The sequence below is a fragment of the Mchenga conophoros genome, linkage group LG19, assembly GCF_057382185.1.
Source record: "Mchenga conophoros isolate Kocher_MC1m ecotype Shallow Benthic linkage group LG19, M_conophoros_male_GT1.1, whole genome shotgun sequence".
NCBI lineage: Eukaryota > Metazoa > Chordata > Actinopteri > Cichliformes > Cichlidae > Mchenga > Mchenga conophoros.
Genome location: NC_140544.1, coordinates 752,604 through 770,218, shown reverse-complemented (window position 1 = coordinate 770,218; position 17,615 = coordinate 752,604). Strand labels below are relative to the sequence as shown.

The following is a 17,615-nucleotide window of genomic DNA, read 5'->3' as shown; positions in this document are numbered from 1 at the left end:
ATGGTGAGCAGTATTTTTCTTTAATATAAATGAATAAATTAATGATTAAATTGATGAATTCTAACAAAGCATTATTTTCTTTCTGTAGATTTTTATAAAAAAAAAAGATTAAATATTGTGTGTGTTTCACAGAAATTTTAAAAATGTAGACTAATAATACATTTCATACATTCCTAAAATATATATTTTTAAACAGGCAAATAGAGAAAACTGTATTTATACTGGAGAAATGTGAAATGAAAAAATATTAGCTTCTCTGTGACGTCTGATAAAAACACATCTACATTAGAACCAGTATTTATATATATGTGTGTGTGCGTCTGTGTGATTTAGTGCGTGTGTCTTTGGCTGCCAAAAAGAGTCATGGCCATGTATACACACACACACACACACACACACACACACACACACACACACAAATAAGGCTAACAGGGCAACAATTAGAGCAGCATATGTTTTGCCCAGTATCTGAAATGAGTGTACTAGGTCAACACTTCACTGAATACAAGAACAAGCGTATAATTACCATTATCTCTGTGTGTGTTTATACTTGTGTGTAAGGTTTGCTGTTTGGATTTAGTTATATGGCACATCAGTGGTTCTTTAATATTTGAAACTCAAATCTGTTAAAAAATTAAAAAACAAGGTTTCTTCTGAAAATCTGCTGATTTTAACGTGTGTGTTTCTTTTTTGTGGTTTTCTGTCATTATTTTTTTCACTTAATTTCTGCTGCATGACTGACAGATTTGTCATTCTGCTAACACTTATAATAAATATAAGTAATGAATTATACAACTTCACCTACTTTATCAATTTACCATTTATTAACTATGATTATTATAAAATTATTTTAAGAAAAAGTGTTATCATCAGCTATCGCTGCCTCTTGGTTGTTGCCCAGCTACACAGTCAATACATAAGGTTCAGCCCTAAATAGGGTTTAACAAATCTTGGACTGCTCAGTGTTACAGGAAATCACAACGTAGTGTTTTCTGCTCCACGTTATAAAACACTGAGGATTTAGATTAGTTTATTCAGATAAACACATGATTTTATTTTTCTGTCTATGAGTATTCTTGTCCTAACTAATATGACTTTAGCCAATTTATTTCTGTCATCCTTGGAGAAAATCATCTAGCCTGCTTACACACATAACGGTTTATCTATCAAACACACAGCAGCCACATATAGTACACTGTAATAGCAGTTGTTAGTGAGAGAGTCCCTGGACTAAGGGAGCACCTCTTGGTACATGGATTGAGTGTGTGCTGATCTAATGTGACTGTGGAAATGCACTTGTCAAAACATGATTAGTATTAGAATTTATGTGACAAGCTGAGTACCCATAGTCTTTGCAGCTAGTAGCAGTCCGAAGCAGAATATAAAACACTCCAGCACCTCACTGCCTTCCAGCCAAGAAAATTTTACACAACGCGGACACGTTTTTAAAAAGTTATTGTTAAAATCAATTAAAATCATGAATGAGGTCACATTAATGTAGCCTATCTCACAGAAAAGAATCTGTGCTCACATATTTAATTTATTGTTTCTGTGTCTGTTGCAGGTGGAAGAGATGAGCCCTCAAGCTATACATGTACCACCTGTAAGCAACCCTTTCCCAGCGCCTGGTTCCTGCTGCAGCATGCCCAGAACACCCACGGCATTCGCATTTACCTGGAGTCCAGCCCCTCCAGCGCAACCCTCACCCCACGCCTCACTATGCCTCCACCCATTGGCAACGACTCCATCCCACAGTCCCCCCTCACCAACTTTCTAGGGGATAACAACCCTTTCCACCTACTGAGGATGACAGCACCCCTGCTCCGTGAACCTCCTCCAGGCTTTGTAGAGAATCGTCTCCCCAGTACGCCTCCATTTGTCACTCCACCTCCCCGCCATCACCTGGACCCCCATCGCCTGGAACGCCTTAGTGCAGAGGAAATGGGCCTCATCTCCCAGCACCCCAGTGCCTTTGAAAGGGTGATGCGGCTAACACCTATGGCCATGGAGTCCCAGTCTATGGACTTCTCCAGGCGGTTACGAGAGTTAGCAGGGAACACTAACAGCACCACACCACCATTATCACCCAACAGGCCTAACCCTATGCATCGACTACTAAACCCTAATCCCTTCCAGCCTGGGCCAAAATCGCCATTTCTGAGCACTCCTCCATTGCCACCAATGCCCCCAAACAGCACCACCCCTCCCCAGACGCAGAACAAGATCAAGTCCTGTGAGTTCTGTGGTAAAACCTTCAAGTTTCAGAGCAACTTGGTGGTACATCGGCGCAGCCATACTGGAGAAAAACCATACAAGTGCCAGTTGTGTGACCACGCTTGCTCTCAGGCAAGCAAGCTGAAGCGCCACATGAAGACCCACATGCACAAGGCTGGATCCCTGACGGGGCGTTCAGATGATGGCTTATCCACCACGAGCTCCCCAGAACCAGGCACCAGTGACGTGCCAGGTGAGGGCATGAAAAACCGTGATGCTGATTTCCAGGGGGAAGGCAACGAGGAGGAAGAAGAGGAGGAAGAGGAAGAGGAGCTTGAGAATGAGAGTCGACCAGAATCAAATTTCAGCATGGAGTCTGAGTTCTACCGGAACAGGGAGAATGGTTCTAAACCTCTGTCAGAGGAGAAGTCGTCCCTTGGCCTTGAGAAGATAGTGGAAGGTGGGGGGCTCAATTCTATACAGCAGTACAATAATTTGATAGTTGACAATCGTAAACGGATGCCCTTCTCTAAGAGAGCCCTGGATGGCCAACGGGATACTGGAGATGAGGATTCAGTGGCTGGGGAAATAGATGACCACCAACAGGAGAGGACAACCATTAATGGCCGGAACTGTGGCTCCGGTGATTCTTTCTCAGGTCTGTTCCCCCGTAAGCCCACCCCCATTACCAGCCCAACCCTGTCCAACTCATCAAATAAGAGGATCAAGATAGAAAAGGACTTGGACATTCCCCCTGTACCCCACATTCCTTCTGAGAATGTGTACTCCCAGTGGTTGGTTGGCTATGCTGCCTCACGCCACTTCATCAAAGACCCTTTTCTAGGCTTCAGTGACTCCAGACAATCGCCCTTTGCCACCTCCTCTGAGCACTCTTCAGAGAATGGCAGCCTGCGCTTCTCAACCCCTCCAGGTGACTTGCTAGATGGGGGTTTGTCTGGCCGCAGCGGCACCGCCAGTGGGGGCAGCACACCTCATCTAGGTGGTGGCCCTGGTCCAGGTCGACCTAGTTCCAAGGACAGCAGGAGGTGCGACACCTGCGAGTACTGTGGTAAGGTGTTCAAGAACTGTAGCAACCTGACGGTGCATCGGCGTAGTCACACTGGTGAAAGGCCCTACAAGTGTGAGCTGTGCAACTATGCCTGTGCCCAGAGCTCCAAGCTCACGCGCCACATGAAGACACATGGCCAGCTTGGTAAGGAGGTCTATCGCTGTGACATTTGCCAAATGCCCTTCAGCGTGTACAGCACCCTGGAGAAACATATGAAAAAGTGGCATGGAGAACATTTGATGACCAGTGAGGTCAAACTTGAACAAACAGAGAGGGCCTAAAGCTAATTCCCTGTTTCCGTACTCTTTGACTTCAAAATAACAAAAAGGGGTAGCTGGATACTTTTTTTATAAGATATTAATTTTGGGTTAATTTTAATTGTGTCTTTGATTAAATAAACTGCCAACTGAGAAAAAAAAAGCGTGAAAACAGAGATCAACTGAAGCTGTCTAAACTGCCTTATGTGGCATTCGTTTTTAAACAATCCGTCAGTTGAGTTATAAAATATATGGAGCCTTTAACTGTGCAATAATTTCTGTATTTATTGGATTTTGTATTTTGGCATGTGCAGGTACATTTTTATTAGAATTTTTTTTATTGTTTTCTTTTCATTACTGTTTTTTTTAAACCCACGTGATATCCTGAGAGTTCCTTAGAGGACACAAATCCATTTCTCTCTTTTTTTTTGGCCACTTCTTGTAGGAAATTGTATATTAAACTAAATGTGTAATTTCTTGAAAAGCTGAATCAATCTTCAATTTGAAAGTGGTGTTAACTGAGAATGCTAGAATTAGTCTATTTTATGTGATACGCGAACAACAATCCTTTGGCATTGTAGCATGAACTGACTGTAAAACATGTCAATATAATTGGATATATAGCACCGAGTGTCATATTTGACGATAAATGTAAAATGAAAGAGGATCCCAAGGTTCGTAAACCCGTCTCCTCATGAAAACACCCTAACCAGCCGCAAGAAGCTGATGATAGGTAAGGCAGCTGCTGACTGGTACATAGTGCCGAGCTCCGACAACGCTACAACATCTTTCCCTTTGTTTTGTGTTAATACCATCTCATCTACATTCATACACCCATGCACTCTTTTGCATGAAGCCATATGATCTGTGTTATTTATTAGGAGAGAGCACGAAGCCATGACGAGTATGCGTAGCAAGAAATAGAACAATGAGACCGAGAGAACACAGGGACATCTCAGGGTAAACTGTACTACTTTCCTTTATTTACCTGTTCACTCCTGTGTTGCCCCGTGGCAAACAACTTGCAAAGCATTTATTTCATCATAGGTTGTAATCGTTAGAGACAGTTTTACCCCTCACGTGGCTAAAGTTTTAGCCTTAACATCCACCAGCTCACAAGTGTCCTCTTTAATCTTATGATTAGGTTCAATTCTTCCACGTTGTATGGAATCTGTATGTATTTGGCACACATGGATGGCAATCTTGTGATGGAAGGGTCATTAAGAAATTTACATTTAGATTTGCATAAGCAAAAATTACATAGAGACAGTGCACGTGAAGCCTAAACAGGTCACTGGCAACCTAGTGGATGTTAAGACCTCAAAGTTTTATTTCTAAAATAATAAAAATAATAATAATAGCCAGGTCCCTATGCATTTTGTGCTAAAATACATGACAATTTGTTGAACTTGCATTAGTAGTAAATTTGGACTTATTGCATTCTAGTGCTTGTACAGTTTGATTGATGAAGCCACCTCTCTAGAAATTTAAATTATTGATTGTTAGTTGAGTGCTGAAATAATAAAATTAATTTATCAGTTTGCCTCATGTCCTGTTGTTATTTTAAAAACCATGAATCAGTTTTCTTTAAGCCCTTTTCACCTTCATAATGGCACTTTTGTCAGTGTACGAACTCGCAGCTCTGAACAACAGACGCACACGTACAGAAATGTACTAAAGGGCCTGGAGCTTGGGATCACCTGGTACTAAAGTGCCCAAGGTTGCTAGGCTTGTCTTTCCCAATGTTGGCACTGTAAATTAAGAATAATAATAATTTATTTGGGACAGTTTTTGTACTGCCGTTCAAATTGACATGAGTGTGCCTTGACCAATGACCTTCCTATTTATTATCTTTGACAAATGCAACATTTGTTATGAAGTAACAAATTAAACGAAAGCTAAAACGTATCAACTTTACTGTGTAATGTGACCGTTAAACAGAAAAATCTAAATTAATACAAACGTAACAATGCTGAGTTTACAATGACGAGTACCCAGCACAACATCAATGTGTCTGTGTGTGTATATATGTATTCATATGTACATATAAAGGCACAAACCTATATAGAGAGTTATATGAAACGAGTCTGTCCCTCAACAGAAAAGTCAAGAAGAGGACAAAAAGCCACACAAAGAGTTAGGGAAGAGACTGGACAAAAATCAGGAAAAGCAGTAACTAAGAAGATCAGAATTTAGTGCACTCTGTCTTAAAATAAGTTTACAGTATTGATACAAGGGTAAAAATAATATGTGTGTGTATGTGAGTTTGAAACATTTCTTTCAGGTTTGCTTTGAAACTTTCTCTGAATGCCAAAGTGGCAACGTGTACATTGTTTTTCCTTTCTTGTGTTCTTTTTTCTTTTGGTGATGGGGTTTTAGTATATAAATATATATGAATATATATTACATTTTTGTTGTTTACTGTAAAAGTATACCAGTATTTGTAATATTGGAGAATGCCTGGGCATTTTACAAGACTATAAAAAGGTTGTTTTTTTAATTCTTTTTACGTTACAGTCCAGTTTAAATTGTGGGTCTCTTAAACTGTTTTTGTCACTGTAATTGTAAAAGTCTTCAATTTTAGTAACTTTTATTCTGCCTTGGGTGTAATTAAATTAAAAAATTATAAAATAAATGAATTAAAAAAATACTGAGCTGTAACACACTTGGATTTGACAGTAGGGTGGTGAGGGTGGAGGGTGGGTCCCATTTTTTTCAGGAAAAAACACACTGAGAATCCTGACTTGTATCTATTTTTCTTCTTCTGGAACGGAGTATTCTTCATGGATGGTTTGAAATACATGTGTAGGCACTTGCTGTCATTCCTACGGAGCTTGTCTTTTAAAAAAACAAACTGAAAAAAAAAACCTTGTAGACTATGTGCATCCTTTGTGAATAGGGTACTGTGAGTACCTCAAGATGTGTTGATCTTATATGGGGATGCAGAGGGGCCGGTTCGTTTAATGACACATCCCAATCCAACGACGGGCTGTCACAGCCTGTTTCTCCTCTCGCTGTGTGGGACAAACAGAACCTGATGAATTTGTACTGTTGTAATGAATCATGTTGTACAGAATGGGATCAAATAAAGGTTGTTAAGCAGCCTTTTTGCGACAAAAACACACACTGATGTTTTGTTTACTGCTCCATTGGTTGTACATAGTTTTTTATGATGACGCTGTTTTTCATTTTCTTTGACTTTTTGTGATTTCTAACTGGCACTGGCAGTGAATTCCCTGTGTTTTGGGGAAGAGGGTGGACGTGGCTGTTCTGTTTGACCTTTGTGACCTCCATGTCAGTTTTCAGGCACACGCCTCCCACGTTGATATTTCTCGGCATGAGAACAGAGCACAAATACAAGCTGTTACGTTTCTTTATCCTTTGGTTGTTTGTCTCAGTTTGTTCTTTGAGCTGGTTAAACACAAAGTGACCACAGGAAAAAGTCAAACAAATAACAAAAACACCAACAGAACAACACAATGAAGTCATCAGCCTCTCATGCATTCTTAACTAATTTACTAAAGCTCTGAAAACATTGAGTGTAAATTACAACTACGCACAATTAGCACTGCAGCAGTGGACCACAGAAACCACAATCCCAGGAACACAGCCAGCGAGCACAGCGCTAAAGCAAACGCTTGGATGTGATAGCACACATTTCCTGTATTCACAATCAATCAAAAATGCCATACTGGCAGCTTTCCACATGTTTGTGCTGAAACACACTGATAAATATAGTTCTGAAAATACAACGCAGAATGAAGTGAGACGCTGTCACTGTTGGTATGTAATAATGTTTGAAAGCAGAGGGGAGGGGCTTATTTGGAGTAGGGTTGTAATGCTGTTTTCAAAGTTCCTTTATTTAAATACACAAACTCAAAGGCTGCTGTTACATCGCTGAGGTCCGGCCTGTGGATGCCATTGGCTGATTACAGTAAACGTGACTTTCAGACTTCCTCTGTCTGCTTCTGCTTTTTTAATCAAGACCACTGAAACCAGTCAACTCATCAAAGTTTGTTTGTTTGCTATTTTCCACACGGAGTCATTATTGAATATTTAAAATGTAATTATACAACATGATAAAAAATAATGTCAGTGCAACTCATAAATAACTTTAATATTTTACCTAATTTAATCAGGTGTTAAACAATGTACTTTATTACTCTGTCGACATGATTACACTGGACGAACACAGCATATAAAATAGTATTTTAAATGAATAATAACGTATTTAAAAATGAACTGAAAATTATGTAAATAATGAAAAATGATGATATCATAAATAACTGTACAGTTATAGACTCTCATCTCATTTCAGTCTCTTTTCAGTTTAATTTGACAACACACACACACACACACACACACACACACACACACACACACACACACACCAACTGAAAGCAGAGGCGCTCTGATTTATTTTTTTGGACCAAGATAATCAATAAGTAAAAATCGTATATTGTGATTTTGTCTAGTTTTGTTGTCAAGTGTAATTTTTTGCATCTGTAGTTAAAACTACAGTGGAAACAGTACACACAGGCCTTCACAGATAAACTATACATACATACAACATTTTAAGCACTACATTTATTTATCAAGAAAGTGGACAAAACATATACCTTATTGATAATATGATAATATAAACAGAATCACTGAACGTGGGAGCATACTTCAATCCCCATTTTAATTACTACAAGTACACCTTCAGTGAAAATATAACATCCAGTTTATTCATCGAATTTGACAATAACCATATTTTCTCTTGCTGCCACACAAGAGGTGGCACTGCTACCTCTTAAAATGTTGAACCCTGTAATCAATCACAGAGGCTCAATATGTTTCAGATATGACAGTGAACAAATGACAAGTCAGAGTAATTAAATTGCATTCAAAGACACAGAGGAAGTGTTGTTTTTCTAATAAAAGAAGCGCAAACCAGACAAGAGGAGATCGTTTTGTTGTTTCCGTCTCTCAAAGCCCTGCACTCCTGCGACTGTGAGTGGCAGCGTTTACAATGAAAATACAAAAATCTACACGATAGCTGCTAAGATAATACATGTGTGCATCAGCCTCTCCGTCTTCTTAGAAAGGCAACACACGGGGAAAATCAGTCCCTAAAATGAGGTCATTAATTCTCTCATCACCTGCTTCAAAATTTTTACATTTTCCCTCTTATTTTGATTTAATTTCTTCTTTCCAATTCCACAGCAGAGAAGAGGGTGAAAAAGAAATCCAGACCCACAATTAGACCGAGGGAGGTAGGAATGCGGCGTTGGACAGACCCAAGCGAGTTGTGATTTGGCTTGAGTTTCAAGGCAAATGGGTAATTAAGGCTTTTCCCTGGCCGGCCTGCACTTTGAAGTCCCCTACAGGGGGGATTATCCCAGCCAAGAGAAAGACAGTGAAAGCAAAGTAATGAGACCCAATAAGAGGGGAAGAAACGGAGAAAAGGAAGGAGTGAAGGCTTGCTGAGGAAAGAGATTAAAAATCTAATCATTCATTTTAACACAGGCATGCATTGCAGGCAAAATAATGCCTAAATTCCAAGGCCTCCCAAGCAAACATTGAACAATCGTGATTTAATTAATGGTTTAATTGACATAAAATTAATCGAAGATGATCGAGTGGAGATTACGGAGATATCTGTGTTTGATGTGAATAGTTTGTCTCTGGAACATCTGGTCGGAAAGAAAAGCAGAAACTTTTTTGACAAAATGTGACTAACACACACACACACACACGCGCGCACACACACACACACACACACACACACACGCGCGCACACACACACACACATATTTACTGTTTTTCAATTGTTCCTTGCATCGTAGTATATCGGCTCTCTTAACATCTAGCAGGTCATTGGCATGGTTACATTTGGCTTTGATGTAGCCACATAGGAACACAAAGTAGAAAATGTTACATTTATTCTAATTTGACAGTTTTTTCCATTTACAATGAAAATACAATAAATAAATGTGGAGGATCTTAACCAAGCCTTACCTCTAGCCCTAGATGGGTCTGGTGAATGTTAAGAGGATATTATGTTATCACAAATCCTAACAACTGGGATACACTATTGTTTTAATTTGAGTTAACGAGTGTTCTGCTGGACTACAAAACTACAGACCAGGCTGCTCCCCTCTCTGCTATTATCAACCCCTTAACCTGCTTTTAGAACTACCTAAAAGTGTGTGAGCAGTGGGGGGGGGGGGGGGGGGGGGGATTAAGGCAGACAGACACCTCTGGTTATTCCGAGGGATGGAATTATTTCAAGACCCTGACTGGCTGTCAGCACACGCAGCGCCTCCTCCCTTCTCGTTATAAAAAAGCAACTTCAAATGACTTAAGCTGCTGGTCGTCAGCACCAAAGCCACACTGTTGACAGGTACAGTAGGGTCTTAAGCCTTTAAGATCAACGGTGCTATTCTCCCTGACAAAATCCCCCCGAGGGCTCCTCCCTGATTGGATGGCAGAGGAATGAAGCATGGAAGTAGAGAGGTGTGGCGGAGACTGAAAAAGAAGGGTCAGATGAGAAGGTGCGAGGAAAGGGGCAGAGAACCTGGGGCCATCTGCTTAATTATGGCAGAGGTTTAATAGCCAATCGAGGAGGATTCTCTCAATGTGTCTGCTAATTATTAACATTATCATTCAGCGGCCTCATCCCTTGTCCAATCGGTTGTCGTGCCTATTTCACGGCTCTTTCCAAAAACACGGCTATCTGTGCCACACTTTCACTGTCAGTTTCTGCCCTCGAGACTTTTCCCAGATTCACAAATAAGAGGAAGAAGCACCGCTGCCTCATCTTCACGTTGCAAACCTAGGAAGAGAAGTTAGCTAATTGTTAGCTACGTGCTTTATACGTGCAGTGACTTGACTCAGCGTGTTGCTGCAGTCATTTGTTTCTTATTGTATCTGTGCATTGTTCCGACACAAAGCCTTACATCGCTGTCTCTGAAATAAATAAATCTTAGTGACAAAGGAGAAGCTATCGATTTATTTCAGCTCACAATCACAGCCACTTAGGTGATTACCCAGATAGTGTGTCATTATCTGACTGAATCAAATCTCCATATGTGGGAAAACCAGCTAAATGTGATGAGGATTTATGCTCTGTAACATCTTATATATTTGAGTCCTTGTTCTGTTCTGAATGCTAGGAAAGTGATCGGCAGGGTGACTTCTTGAAGAAAAAATGGCAGAGAAGGAAAAAGAGGGAGTTAGCGCTGCAAGTCCTGAAGGCGCAGTATAAGAGGTGCACTGTGTCTTTTTGATATTCAGATTTGCCTGCCTACACACAGCATTATGACACATTTGGATGATCGCATTGTAGGATTAACGGGCCTGCCTTGTCATTTTCAACAACAATGCCACGATTTAGGGATGCTATTTCACACACGGCGCTCCGCATTAACGCTGGCCCAAAGATTTACATAAATCTTTGTCTTAAGATGAAAGCAGAGAGGGGCTTGAGACAATGAAGTTAAGCTTTAGAAATGAGAGATGAGAGGAAGGAGAGCCGTCACCGGGCGTCGGTGGCGGAGGGAAGGAGGGAGGAAAGTTTGAGGATAAATCAACCAGTAGTTATGTTGATTTGGCGAAGACTGTGCCTCTTGCCATTCTAGTTGGTGTCCATGTGGTAGAAATAGAAATAGGAAATTAGCATTTCCATATCTAAAAAGGGGTCAAAAGGAGGTTAGATAAATGGAGGTGAAGGTGATGAATGTGTGTGATTTAGTGTTGTGTCCCTGAATGAAAGCCTTCTTCTTCCACATAGGAACTCTGTCTTTTAACCCCCCTCCCCTCGCTCCTTCTGTCCTCTAATCTCCTGGCCTGCAGCAGTCACTGGAAAAAAGTAGCCTAGATTGTTGCGCCTCCCCCCTTCTCCTTGATTGGATTCATCCTGGCTGATTGAGAATCTGCTTACATTAAAGCCAGTGAGAAAAGCGATAGGATCAGATAGATCTGACCACTGAAGGCAATTTTTTTCCCTTTGAAATTCAGAGGAGGTTCTGGTGGTGGGGAAGGATGGGGACCAGATTATGGGGCAAGTGAGACAGTGACAGAGAGGTGAAGCATGAGTGACGCTATCAGCTGCATTATCGCTGTGCTCCAACCTTGTTTCATTGCCTTTATTTCACAGACTGGCCCTGTTGAAGCTTTTCAGGAAAAATACGAGCAGGGGGTGAGCCAGTGTTCTCTGAACCGTATACACACTGACAACAAATGATCATTATCATATCAAATACAAGAATATATGTGGAGGAGGTACATTATAATTTAGACAAGCAATGTAACAACGCAGCTGCAAAACATATGAAATCCACACGTTTGGTTATCTTAGTGGAAGTGGAAGCTGTAAAAGCCTTTAATGTTTTAGATACATAAATATATACCTGGTGGTTCAGCAGCTGATTTAACCAAAAAAATCTGTGAGATAGATTTTATTGGTAAGTGAAGACTGATGTAAAAATATTTGATCACGTCTGGAGGAAGCCATGCTTTCCCATTATTCACTGTCACAGTGACAACGCAGTCAAGGCCAGCACGCACACACATACAGATGGACACACCTTCCCATGTCAGCCGCGTCCCTCCTTTTCTGTTTTCAAGCCCATCTGTCTCCTTTAGATTGCTTCTCTCTGTCATTCGGCATTATTTCTCTCTCACTCTTCCTCTATCTTTCCTAATCGCTCTTGGTCATCTCCATTTTTCCTGCCTCATTCTCAGTGTGGTAGACATCCTCTCTCCTTACCCATACCCCAACACCCCCAGTTCTACTCTATGTCCTCCTTACAGACCCCCACTTCTATCCCCCTTTCATGTGATAATAAAATACACTAATGGAGCTGGAGTGACGTACCACCTTGAACCAGCAGGGAGGTTATTTACATCATGGAAGCGGGCTGGTGGCAATTGTGATGGGCTGCCTCGATCAGTCAGCCATGACAGGGTAGGCGAGACTCATCTGATAACGGAGAGAGTGAGGAAGCTGAGGAATGGAGGCGAGCTGATGTTCTGGAATCTTTTCTCTTGTTCGGTTGAGTCTTTTCATGCCCCTCTTTATTTTCTCCTTTGTCACCTTCCCTTCATGTTACTCTTACCTCGACTTTTTTTTCCATCATGTCTTTTTGTCTCACATTCTCTCCTGCGCATCTTCCTCCTCACATTTCTTCTTTATATTTCCTGTACATACTATAAAGTTTATGGAGCTGAAATTTCTCCAGGTAGACACCTAACCCTAAACAGGTCACTCATGCATGTTAAGAGAATAATAAAATAGTCTCTTTGGACGCCTGGAGCACTATTTTCCCTTTTTGCGCCTTGTTATTTTAGATATATATCCAAATGGACTCAACTTTGATCTCCAGAGTCCTGTGCTTGAGTTCATCCTGCCTATTGGCCTTGACAGAATCAGTGTCCGATGTTGGGTCATGTCAAATGACTTGACTACAACTACAGAACAATGCAAAAGGTTTTATACTTTGTTAGGAAACTTGGAAACAAGTGCAGCAATTTCTTGAAATGTGTAAACATACATGGGAATACAGTAGGCTACAGGCTATGTAAGGCAAGAACACAGTTTATGTAAATGTACAGCGCTTTACACATCCAGTCATTCACACTGGTGATGGTATGCTACGTTGTAGCCACAGCTGCCCTGGGGCGCACTGACAGAGGCCTCTGACCACCACCAAGTAGTGTCTCGCCCAAGGACACAACGACCGAGACTGTCGGAGCCGGGGCTCGAACTGGCAACCTCCCGATTACAAGGCAAACTCCCAACTCTTGAGCCACGATCGCCCCATGCGTATGTAATTCTAACAAGCTTGAAAGTCAGTATTTGGTATGACCACCTTTGTTCTTCAACATAACCTGAACTCTCTGAGACAAGACAGTGTTCTTGTAATTTTTTGAAGTTGTCAGGTATACTTCTCCAGGCTTCTTGAAGAACATTTTAAAACTCTCCTTTGATGTTGGCTGTTTTTTGTTCCATTCTTTGTCAAGATAATCCCACACACATTCAATAATATTGAGGTCCAGGCTTTGAGTGTGTTTTCTATTTAGTGATGCCAGAAAGCACATTTTCTTTGCATTAGGAGAAATGTTTCGTTACTCATCCGAGTGACTTCAGCGCAGGCTGACTGCAGGTTTCCTCAATGTTAGAATATCTCATTTGGATAATAACCAAAACTAACAATGTGGCATGAGTTCATCTCATTACTGCTGTTGGGCTAAATTGTCACGACCATTGATCAATAACCTAGAGTACCAATCACAGAGAGTTGGGGAATGGCTGCAATCACAAAATTGTGAGATGATGAAAGATGTGCCTTTAGTTCAGAGATGTTTACTCCCTTTCCACATAAATGGCCTTTTTGACTCCGCGCTCAAACCAGCGTTCCTCCTTGTCCAGGAATTGCACATCTTCACCACTGAAAGAGTGTCCACTGGCCTGTTGGTGTACATAAACTGCAGAGTTCTGGCCTGATGAGGAAGCTCTTCTGTGTCGTGCCATCCCCTTAGCCAGAGGTTGTTTAGTTTCCCCAACATATAATACATGGAAATTAATATTCCCCAGTAACGATGGCAAGATTAAAGAAAGAAACTAAGAAGGCTAAGGCTGAGAAACTAGCCTGTCATCTTTTGTATCCTCTGTGGTTTATTTGATGCTTGTCCACTGAGTATGTGTGATTCTGTAAATTGTAGTACTCACTCAGATTGGATTTTTACTCAGGTCTCCCTTTTCTCTTTGTAGGGTAAAGACTAGAGATTTTTTTATGTCCGATACCGATACCGATATCATAAATTTTGATATCTGCCAATACCGACATGAATCCGATATAGTGTTTTTTTAATCAATAAAACTGTTTTTTTAAATATCTTGCTGCTTTTTGTATAAGTTCATACTCAAGTTTAAATAAACAACAACACTAAAGCTATTCTGTTATACCTGTATGTAATAAATACAACAAAATATTTCATAGTTCAGCAAAACTGATCAATCTAATAAACTTAAACCTCCACCATCCTCCCTATTCTGGTATTTTAAAGAGTACTTAGCAGAAATATTAAGCAACCTAACTAATAGGGTTGCAAACTCCCAGCAAAAAAAAAAAAAGGGAACCACCGCCCACCCTCCACCTCATGATGCTTAATCGATGTAATCAACCTTAATTTGATGCAGTGGAGAAAAAAAAAATGCACAGAAATAAATTATTTTTCAAGAATAATTAAATAGATTCAACATCTTTCTTCAACAGAACTGCAGACTGCACAGATAGTATCTTCCCAAAGGAAAAAGTAGTATAGCTTACTAGGGTATATTAGACTTAACAGTTACTATATACAGTAACGGACTTCTATACATTTTACATCAGATTAAAACTTTGGGTGTGAGATTCGGATAATTATTTATTAAAAGCTCGACATTTTAAATGAGAATAAGAAAGAAAAGTATGTCTTTGTGCCCCCTTTTCCCTGTTAATGCCCTATCGGCCCCCCTGGCTAAACTTTGCTAGATCCGCCCCTGCACAGTTACCAGTCGTCAGCTGCGTAGAAAAAGCTCCTGGTGTAGAAAGTAATATTAAATACATTCTAACAACAGCTGATCAAGCTTAAACGTGCTGCTGTTGTTCAGCCGCTGGTTTCCTCTTTCTGGTGCAACGTGGGCCAAAAACAAAGAAGAGAGACGACCAGCTGATCATTGATCAGTTTCATGATTGAAGTAGCAGCAGGAGAGGGAGAGAGAGGCAGTCGCTCCATATATCGGTTGTTAAGCTTAACGTGGGAATGCTTTACAAACATTCAGAGATGAACTTACACACTTGCTTTACTTCTCTCTGGGATAACTTCCTCGGAGATGAAATGCTGGTTTGGTAGCGAGGCTCCAAATACACACAGCCGCTCTATCACGTGAGCACACTGCTGCGATGTGCTACGGTTATGAGCCGAGTTACGCCGTGTTGCCAGTTTTGTGAGGTGCTTTTTTGATATTTAATGGATCGGATTACATTTTTTATTTCTTTCTGATATCCGATCCAGTCATTTAGGTCAGTATCGGACCGATACCGATATGTAATATTGGATCGGTCCATCTCTAGTAAAGACCATACAATATAAAGCACATAGAGGCAACTGTTGTTATGGTATAGTGCTAAGTAAGTAAAGTGAACTGTGTTCAGTTGCAGAACCAAGAACACCAATACACAAATACTGTATGTATTTTAACAAAGTTGGTACACAGGTGTTTATGAATCTTAGGTAAATCATATTGACCTTGCATAGCGCCTCCTGGGTTTAATCTGGTATGAGTTCTGGTCAGTAGCATTGTCCTGTACCTGCTCCAGACAATGTATCACCCTTTTCTTGTAGCCACCACCTGGTCTTGCTTCAGGGGTTCAACTATTGTTGTCACTACGCAGTGGCAAAAGTTTCTCATGATACTCAGTATGGTTTAACAAAACTGTGCACCTACCCTTATCTGCTGCAACGATGATGGCACTGTCTTTATTACACAAGTGCCTTTTCGATGTTATGTTGGATGCTAGTTTTACTGGATCTCAGTGCAGCATTTGATACAGTTGACCACAACATATTACTCAAACGACTGGAGAACTGGACAGGTCTTTCAGGAACTGTACTAAACTGGTTCAAAACATACGTAGAAAACAGGAAATACTTTGTATCAATAGGTAACTTCACATCTGAGCAGACAAGTATCACATGTGGAGTTCCCCAAGGTTCCATCTTGGGACCCCTTCTGTTTAACATCTACATGCTCCCACTGGCACAGATTATAAACAACAACAAAATAAACTATCACAGCTATGCAGATGACACACAAATATATATCACAATGTCACCAGGAGCCCGAGGCCCTGTGCAGGCTCTTGGTAAATGCATTGAGGAAATCAATGACTGGTTGTGCCACAATTTTCTCCAGCTAAACAAAAACAAAACTGAGGTAATAGTCTTTGGCGCCAAAGAAAAACGATTACAGGTCACCAGAGAACGTCAATCTATACATCTAAAAACCACAAACCAGGCGAGAAATTTGGGTGTAGTGATGGATGCAGACCTAAACTTAGAAAAACACATTAAGACAATAACAAAGTCAGCTTACTATCACCTCAAGAATATATCAAGGATAAAAGATCTGATGTCTCAACAGGACCTGGAAAAACTAGTCCATGCATTCATCTTTAGTAGGCTTGATTACTGTAACAGCATCTTTACAGGTCTACCTAAAAAATCAGTCAGACAACTACAGCTCATTCAGAACTCTGCTGCTCGAGTCCTCACTAAGACCAAAAAAGTGGACCACATCAGTCCAGCTCTGAGGTCCTTACACTGGCTGCCTGTCCGTCAGAGGATAGACTTTAAAGTTCTGATGCTGGCCTATAAAGCTCTGAATGGTTTAGGACCAAAATACATCAATGACCTCCTGACCCAGTATGAACCATCCAGATCCCTCAGGTCATCTGGATCCGGTCTTTTATCAGTTCCCAGAGTCAGAACCAGACACGGAGAAGCTGCATTCAGCTTTTATGCTCCTTATATCTGGAACAAACTCCCAGAAAGCCTCAGATCAGCTGAAACACTCAGTTTATTTAAATCCAGGTTGAAGACTCAACTGTTCTCAGCTGCATTTGAATAAAGCACCAAATCCACACTTTAAGCTTAAATTTCAAAACTTACATTTAACTACTGATTTTATCTACTGTTCTGATTTTATCTGTTTTGATTTTATATACTGTTGTTTGTTTGTTTGTTAATTAGTTAGTTTGTTTATTTGCTTGTTTTATTCAATTTTAAATCATGCTTTTTATTTGTTCTAGTTTCTAATGTCTCTGTAAAGCACTTTGAATCACCTTGTTGTTGAATTGTGCTATACAAATAAACTTGCCTTGCCTTTGCATTGCTGATACAGACCAAAACCTTTTTCTTTTAGCTGATTCTGTGACTGTGATCAGTTCCACTAGTAGAATTTATCTCAGCATGACAGTAAAGTTCAATTCTTTTGTAAAGATGTCTTTCTCTGCTTGATCAAGTTGTGTGTATGTACTATTTAT

The 17,615-nt window shown here is 40.5% G+C and overlaps 1 protein-coding gene across 1 annotated transcript in view; it reads left to right on the top strand.

Annotated features, from left to right (window-relative positions):
• Positions 1-6,917, top strand: part of bcl11ba (BCL11 transcription factor B a) — a 36,309-nt gene extending 29,392 nt beyond the window's left edge. The window contains exon 3 of the mRNA XM_085256991.1: positions 1,565-6,917. Coding sequence (XP_085113117.1) covers positions 1,565-3,564 — 2,000 coding nt within the window. The 3' untranslated portion in view covers positions 3,565-6,917. The remainder of the gene's footprint in view (positions 1-1,564) is intronic.
• The last annotated feature ends 10,698 nt before the right edge of the window (positions 6,918-17,615 follow it).